Genomic DNA, 7,827 nt, shown 5'->3' on the forward strand with positions numbered 1-7,827 from the left:
TATCAGCTTAAATTGTAATTATATTGTATTATAGTGTGTTGTTTTGCATTCCGATATCTTATTTAGTCAATTAGTTTGTTTCTCCTCAGATTGTTGCCGCTGTTCTTTGCTCTCAGGGCCATCTCCTTACCCTTTTTTCCATTTTTCCTTTCCCGGGGTGTGGGTCCATGGGTCCCCCGTCCCATTCGTTACAGAACCGGGCCGAACGCTCGTAAACTGCTAACAGATCCCTTTCCCTCTCAGGTCTCACTCACAGCCATTCACACTGAGTGCAGCACAGCTGCAGCTCCTGCTCTTCTGCCTCTTCCTGGCCATCTACCTGGCTGCCCTCCTGGGCAACGGCCTCATCAGCACAGCCATAGCCTGCAACCACTGCCTGCACACCCCCATGGACTTCTTCCTCCTCAACCTCGCCCTCCTGGTCCTGGGCTGCATTTCCACCACTCTCCCCAAAGCCATGGGCAATGCCCTCTGCGACACCACCACCATCTCCTACACAGGATGTGCTGCACAGGTCTTTTTCTTTTTGCTTTTGTTTTCAACAGAGTATGGCATTCTCACCATCATGTCCTATGACTGCTACATTGCCATCTGCAAGCCCCTGCACTACAGGACCCTGGTGGACAGCAGAGCTTGTGTCACCATGGCAGCAGCTGCCTGGGGCACTGGGGTTCTCCATGCTGTGCTGCACACTGCCAGTATATTTTCACTGCCACTCTGCCACGGCAATGCTGTGGAGCAGTTCTTCTGTGAAATTGCCCAGATCCTCAAGCTCTCTTGCTCTGGTTCTTACCTCAGGGAAGTTGGACTTGTCATATTTGTTGCATTAATCTTTTTTGCTTGTTTTGTTTTCATGGTGCTGTCCTATGTGCAGATCTTCAGGGCCGTGCTGAGGATGCCCTCTGAGCAAGGACGGCACAAAGCCTTCTCCACATGCCTCCCTCACCTGGCTGTGGTCTCCCTCTTTGTCAGCACTGCCATGTTCTCCTACCTGAAGCCGCCTTCCATCTCCTCCCCATCCCTGGATCTGGTGGTGGCACTGTTATACACAGTGGTGCCTCCTCCAGTAATCAACCCCCTCATCTACAGCATGAGGAACCAGCAGCTCAGAACCCCAAAGAACCTTTGGGGTTCTTTTTTGAGACTTTTGAAACCTCGGGACAAGGATGCTCGCAAGCCAAGAGCCCCACACCTCTCTTGGCTGGACCAAAGCTGGAACCTGGACCAGTGATCACCGTCTCTATCCCTCTCTCTATCTTTCTTTGTTCCATCTCTCTCTTTTCTTTCTCTTCCTCTCAGAAAGATGTTAAGTGACACAAGGCTTACTTGGATGTCTTGTAACATCACAAAGTTTAGCTGCGCATGGAAATAACTGTAGAAGTGCCAGTACCTTTAAGATAATTGCAGTGCAGAGATTCTCCCCTCCCTCCTTCTGTGTGTGGGGCGTGACACGTTCCCTCCTGACAGTCCTCAAGGCAGGGGCAGAAGATGCCTCTCCCTAAACTGGACTCAGGAATTCTGGACTCACGGGGCTGCTCTCGGAAAAGTCCAATTGCTTTGATGGAGTTCTCTGTGGATGGAGGGGACAGTTACACAGTCCCAGGGCAACCTATGAGGCAGGAACGTCCAACTTGCTGGCTTGCCTGGGCTACATTTAGTGAGCAGAAATTGTCTTGGGCTGCACGTATGTAGGTTGCTCCAGAAGTAATGCCTCCTATTTATTTCCATGGAAACAACAACAGCTGGAAAGAGCACAGTAATGTTGAGCAAATTCTCAGCTACAGAACACTATATTTCAACTGAGTCATCACCATGAGCCATGCATTTTGGTCAGTGATGAACACGATATAGGGTGGCTTAGCAGTAGGGATCAGAATTTTTGCTTAAGAACCAATATGTTACTTTAGTATAAGGAATCAATGTGTGCTAGGTCTACAACTTTCCAGTTCAGCTTTGCTTGGTGTGCGAGCAGCCTTCTTCTTCTCAAAGATACTGCTACACAGAAGCGCTCAAGTCACAGTAAGACTACTTTTATCTCTGCATGCACCAGGTGCAAGGACTTTTTCTTGGGTTTCACATTCGTTGTTTTGAACTATAGTCTACCAAGATAGAAAGTTGCTCATTACGGCATAACAAGCAATAGAAAGTTGCTAATGTGGGGAAAAACGGTGAATTTCAGCCAAAATTCACTGTGATTAAGCAGAAGGAGAAAGAAAGGGGAGGAACCAAGTCATTGCACCACAACCTTCGATGCAACTGTGCATGCCCAGAGAGACATTAGTGTATGTTAATGAGGTTCAGCAAAAGAATGACTGAGTATGCAAGTGTATTGCACATGTCTATGTTTTGCCAGTTGATGGGCTCAACAGGAAGAACACAGACACCAGCAAAAGGGATAGACTTATTCTACTGTCCATTTCAAATTAATTCAAAAATAAAGCACTGCCTATAGTTGAAAGGTATGTTTAACAGTAAAGAAGACAAGGAAGGTAATGCATCTCTTCATTACTACATGAGGTTAGCAATAGGGATCAAGAAAAAGACATCACCAACTGCCCTCATACTTTACCATCATCCAGATCTGCAGTGGATGAGGAGCCCCACTTGCAGCGAGGATCTGAAGAACCTGTCTGGCTATTGGAAGTCCTACGGCAGTGCACCCAGCCTGTAGCTGAGGACTCCAAAGTTGCTGCAAGCAGATCCAGCCTTTTGCCTCGCTCCAGTTATTGGAGGAGATGGTTTTATATATATATATATATATATGTACACGCAGAGGAAAATGAAGGCAGCAAACCAAGCCAGTGTTGTCCAGCTGATTTATTACAAGGTCTAAGCAACTCAGGGAGATGGGGGAGACGGGGAAGCTGGCGATAGTAAAGAGAGAAATTCTAGCGAACGGTTTACAGAGTGGGGATAGTCAGCACCAGGGATCCAGCAACGTCTCGTTGGTCCGTAGGAGGCAGCAAGTTGGTCAGTGACGTCTTGTTGACCTGCACGACTGCAGTTCAGAGGAGGGGGTACCCGTTCTTCCTTAGAACTCTTTGGGTTTTTATCCTCTCCATAGCATCCTTTTTGTTACCGGGGCAGCAGCTGGTTGTCAGGGTACCCACATTTTGTTCCTCAGGAGAAACAGCACTTCCATCCTCTTACCGCTGTGCTCATGGTAATTCACCACTGACTCCAAAAGCTACCAGATACATCAGATCATGTATCTGATGTATCATCAGATAAATCCAGAATAAGGAAGGGAATTGGAGGGATCGGGTCTGCCCTACAACCAAGGTCAGGTGCCTGAACATGGCCAGAGTTGATATTTCTCTGCTCTCACTCACATGCACTATTCCCTGCTGGGCTCACGGTGCTATCTTCAAGTGAACGCCCACTGGGACACGTATTCTTTACACCAAGAGCTGCCTGCTCTCTACACCACGACTCCATTCGATGAAGCCATGCACTCACTGTCAGGGAAAGGTGCATCCTGTTGGGAGCACTTGCAGGCTCTGTGTTGTGTGTGGATGTGCAGGTAGGTAATGAGGCTGGAAGTGCTTGTGAAGCTTCTCACAAACTCAGGGCACTGCTACAATGTGTCTCCTGTGCGGATGTACTTGTGGGAGTAGAGGGAAGAATTGCTTTTGAAGCCCATCCCACACTCAGGGCACTTGGAGGGTCTCTCTCAATTGTGGATGCGCTGGTGGACAGTGAGTTCACTACTGCTTCTGAAGCCCTTCCCACACTCAGGGCACTTGTAGGGTCTCTCTTCTGTGTGGATGCGCTGGTGGATGATGAGATGTGCAGTCACTTTGAAGCCCTTTCCACACTCAGGGCACTTGTAGGGCCTCTCTCCTGTGTGGACGCGCTGGTGTCGGATGAGTTCAGCCCTGCTTTTGAAGCCCTTCCCACAGTCAGGGCACTTGTAGGGTCTCTCTTCTGTGTGAACGCGCTGGTGGCTGATGAGTTCACTACTGCTTTTGAAGCTCTTTGCACACTCAGGGCACTTGTAGGGTCTCGCTCCTGTGTGGATGCGCTGGTGGTGGATGAGGTTCGAACTGCTTCTGAAGCCCTTCCCACATTCAGGGCACTTGTAGGGTCTCTCTCCTGCGTGGATGCGCTGGTGGATGATGAGTCCAGTTCTGCGTCTGAAGCCCTTCCCACACTCAGCACACTTGTAGGGTCTCTCTCCTGTGTGGATGCGCTGGTGGCGGATAAGTTCACTACTGCTTTTGAAGCCCTTCCCACACTCAGCACACTTGTAGGGTCTCTCTCCTGTGTGGATGCGCTGGTGGACAGTGAGTTCACTACTGGTTTTGAAGCTCTTCCCACACTCAGGGCACTTGTAGGGTCTCTCTCCTGTGTGGATGCGCTGATGGACAATGAGGTCAGAACTCCTTCGGAAGCTCTTTGCACAATCACAACACTTGCATAGTCTCTCCCCAGGCCGAATACTTTCATGGTTAACACTGCTGGAATTCCTCTTAATGCTTTTCCCAGACTCATCACACCGATTCTGCCTTTTCTTCTGGCACTCTTCCTTGCTCCTTACGTCTTCCAGCTGCTCCTGACCTGTGCTGCAGCCCAGCGCGTTCCTCACTCTCTTTCCTGGATGGTTTCCCAGTGGCTTCTTCAAGTGCTCTCCTTGCTCCAGGCCCCCACGGACATCCCTTTGCATTTCCTCCACAGAGCCACTACCCCAATGCCTTTCAGCCACACCACTGCTCTGCAGATCCTCCTTTCTATTTGTGATCCCACCTCCTGCTGGATGACACAGGACATTCAGAAATAGCACACCGTGCCCCACATGTAGCCCAGCCACAGATGACTTGTGCCGGCCCCGACCTCCTCCTTCCCTCCACCACCTCACCTGGGCAAAAGCCTTCTGCCACGACCTCTGGGCTGTGCACAGCTGGGATCCAGGGCTCTTCCCCTCCTTCCAGCTGGGAGATCACCACGGGTTTAGGGGCTGGAAGTGGAGTTTCAATGACAGAAACAGTGGAGATGAGAGCATTGCCATCATTCTGGCACAGCTGCTGCTCCAGCCACTCAACTATGTGTCCCTTCCCACTTGTGAAACCACAATTAGGGCCTGAATGACACGGGAGGGACACACACAGGCTTCCTTTCAAGCCCAGCACACCTTCTACCTCTCTGAAAAAGATGCACAAACATTATTTCAGATTCCTTTTATGAAATGATGTTTGTTGTTTTACCAACTTGCTCAGTGCCCAATGCTTCAAACATGATGATGGGAATTGAACAGAAAAGCATCTCTTGCTACAGAAGTAACCAGGGAGTCATCTGGGTGCTGGAGCTGGTGGCACCATGCAGTGCAGCAGCACAAGGGCTGTTTGCAGGGAGCTGATCCTCCCCCTCCTGGCTGATGCCTGCTTGACAGCAGCCACTCTGGGGCTTTCACCGGAGCGAGGAGCACTCCAACTCTTTCTGAAACTCATCCTTATCTTTGCCTTTGTGCTGTTGTTGTGTTAGTCAATAAGTCACTGCACTGGGATTACTGCGCATTCTCCTTGCACAGGCTCACTCTGCACAGACAAAGGTGCCCTAACGAGGAGGAAAGGCAGCAAAGCTCTCACCCAGCGAGGCCACGCACTCGTACGTCTCCAGCATCACGTCCCGGTAGAGCGCTCGCTGCGCAGGCTCCAGCAGCGCCCACTCCTCCCTGCTGAAATACACGGCCACCTCCGCAAAGCTCACGGGCTCCTGCAAGCAAAGAGGCTCCTTGCTGGGAACAGCCAAGGCCCAGGGAAGCAGCTTGCAGACGAGAGGACATAAACTCCAGTGCCAGCCGCTTCTCTGTCCCCAGCACACAAACGCTGGCTGAGGGCACCTCCCTCCCACCCTGCATTCACATCCCTCACCCCTTGGCCTCTCCTGACTGCTTCTCCACTCCCCTACCTGAGATGGATGGGCTGTGGCCATCTCCTGCTCTCCTGCAGGCTGCACTGATCACAGGTGAAAGGCAGAAGTTTAGCTGGAGCCTGCAGGGACAAGAGAAATAGCAGGGCAGGAGTGAGGGAATGCAGCAGTCAGTCCCTAGCCAACCCTAGCCCTCCCCAGTCTGTCTGCAATTCTAAATTGTCGTGAAAATAGTTTTGGGGTTCATTGTTTTAAATGAATGACGTTGGTGCCCCATGCTTAGGTTCCAACACTGCTCCCAAGCCCTAAAGGAATGGGGAGTCTGTCGTGTGTGTATTTCTCACAACTCTTGCACACTTTCATTGCATATGAAACTACTAATGTGCCACTTATCTAATATCTGCTGTGGCACAGGGTGAAATTTCTGAATTTACACTGGATTTCGAGAAGAAGAAACTCTCTCTCACACACACCTACATGAAGTAAGTTTCTAATGAGGAACTTCCCCGAAGTGACTGAGAAAGCAGCGTGGGTCTGCCTGTTGTGTCACTCATTGAAAGCAAAAGAACAGCCATGTTCTGAGCTGGTAGTGTAAATCGGTCAGTGAGGAAACTCTCTAAGACTCAGTCTGCAGTGACAGAAAGCATCCTTTGTTCTCAGAGCCGGATGCATGAAGGGATCCTTCCACCTGGTCGTGCATGCCTGGCACAAAAGATCTTCAGCTGATCTACATTCCTTGTGTTACAAAAAATGCAAGGATTTATTTGAGAGAGAGTTGGGAATGAGGAGCCTTGAGTTTAAAGATGAAGGGTATTGCTTAGCTATTGCCTAGTTTAGCTGTCCATCAAATTGCTTGGATTAGCTTTTCCACCACCAGGAGGGGTGAGGAAGACGTGGAGCCTTCATTCAACCACCACCAGGAGGAACTACAGCGCATGCACCAGGGGGAGGGACCGTATGCAAAGAAAATCCTGGGAAATGATGAATATGTAGATGAGTCTAGGGAAACCTGCTGAATATGCACACGGGTCCCAGGAAACAGGCTGAGTATGTATAAGCTTGGCTTTGAAATATCTCACATTTCTGCCCGTGGTGATGCGAGTTTGGTAGGGCGCATCCGGTGTGGGCGCAGCACCGTAATAAACATACCTGCTTTAGAACTTAATCTCGGGTGATGGAGTTGGATTCTGCAAATCAAATCCCCTTGCTCACGACCTTCCAAGCGTGCGCATCTCCGCACGAGCAAGGCAGGGCACTGAAGAAGCACTGGGAACTGAAACTGGGCACTGGGAAGAGCCCAACTCTCAGGCTGTTCCCCCGACCAGGGCCAGGGCGTCGCTCCTTATCACCTCCGATCACCACTCCTGGGGGTTGGTGTTTTATCATGCTAACGAAGCATCGGTTTCTCTAGAGCATCTTTGCAGTGACCTCAGCACAACCTTGTGCTCAGCCCTTCCTCCTTCCTGGTCCTCCCATTCCTTTACACTCCTCGCACCCCCGAGTATGCCTTCCCCACCCAAATCGACCCCAGAAAACCCCCAAATCACTCAAAAATGCCCCAAATCCACCCCAGAAATCACCCAGAACCCCCAATCCCACCTTTCCCCAAATCCAGTACGATCCCATACAACCCCAAACAGACCCAAATCCGCCCAAAATGACCCCAAATACCCCCAAAACAAAACCCAAAAACCCCGTTCTTCCCCATCTAAACCCCAAAATGCCCCAAATCCCCCAGTTTCCCAATTAAAAACCCGAAATCCACCCCAAAATGACCCCATAACCCACCAGACCTCCAAATCTGCATTTTTCCCCCTTCAAATCCCCAAAATCCCCATTTTCCCCCATCAAAATCCCAAAACAGACCGTAAACCACCCAAAATGACCCCACATACCCCCACAATGACCCCAAATAGCCCCAAGACAGACCCAAAAATCCCCATTTTTCCCCAATCAAAA

General features: G+C 50.2%; 2 protein-coding genes across 2 annotated transcripts; one reads left to right on the plus strand and one right to left on the minus strand.

Annotated features, from left to right (window-relative positions):
• Positions 1–283: 283 nt before the first annotated feature.
• On the plus strand, positions 284–1,231 carry LOC110391085 (olfactory receptor 14J1-like). Its single transcript, XM_021382806.1, has one exon. It carries the CDS (start codon positions 389–391, stop codon positions 1,229–1,231), a length of 843 nt encoding a protein of 280 aa, XP_021238481.1. The 5' UTR covers positions 284–388.
• A 1,568-nt stretch (positions 1,232–2,799) lies between these two features.
• Positions 2,800–7,467, minus strand: LOC110391090 (zinc finger protein 664-like). Its single transcript, XM_021382811.1, has 5 exons — positions 7,018–7,467; positions 5,908–5,990; positions 5,586–5,712; positions 4,859–4,969; positions 2,800–4,752 (listed from the first exon to the last, which is right to left on the minus strand). Exons 2-5 carry the CDS (start codon positions 5,929–5,931, stop codon positions 3,674–3,676), a joined length of 1,341 nt encoding a protein of 446 aa, XP_021238486.1. The 5' UTR covers positions 5,932–5,990; positions 7,018–7,467; the 3' UTR covers positions 2,800–3,673.
• Between the last annotated feature and the right edge of the window lie 360 nt (positions 7,468–7,827).

The sequence above is a fragment of the Numida meleagris genome, unplaced genomic scaffold (genome assembly GCF_002078875.1).
Source record: "Numida meleagris isolate 19003 breed g44 Domestic line unplaced genomic scaffold, NumMel1.0 unplaced_Scaffold295, whole genome shotgun sequence".
In the NCBI taxonomy this organism is placed as follows: Eukaryota; Metazoa; Chordata; class Aves; order Galliformes; family Numididae; genus Numida; species Numida meleagris.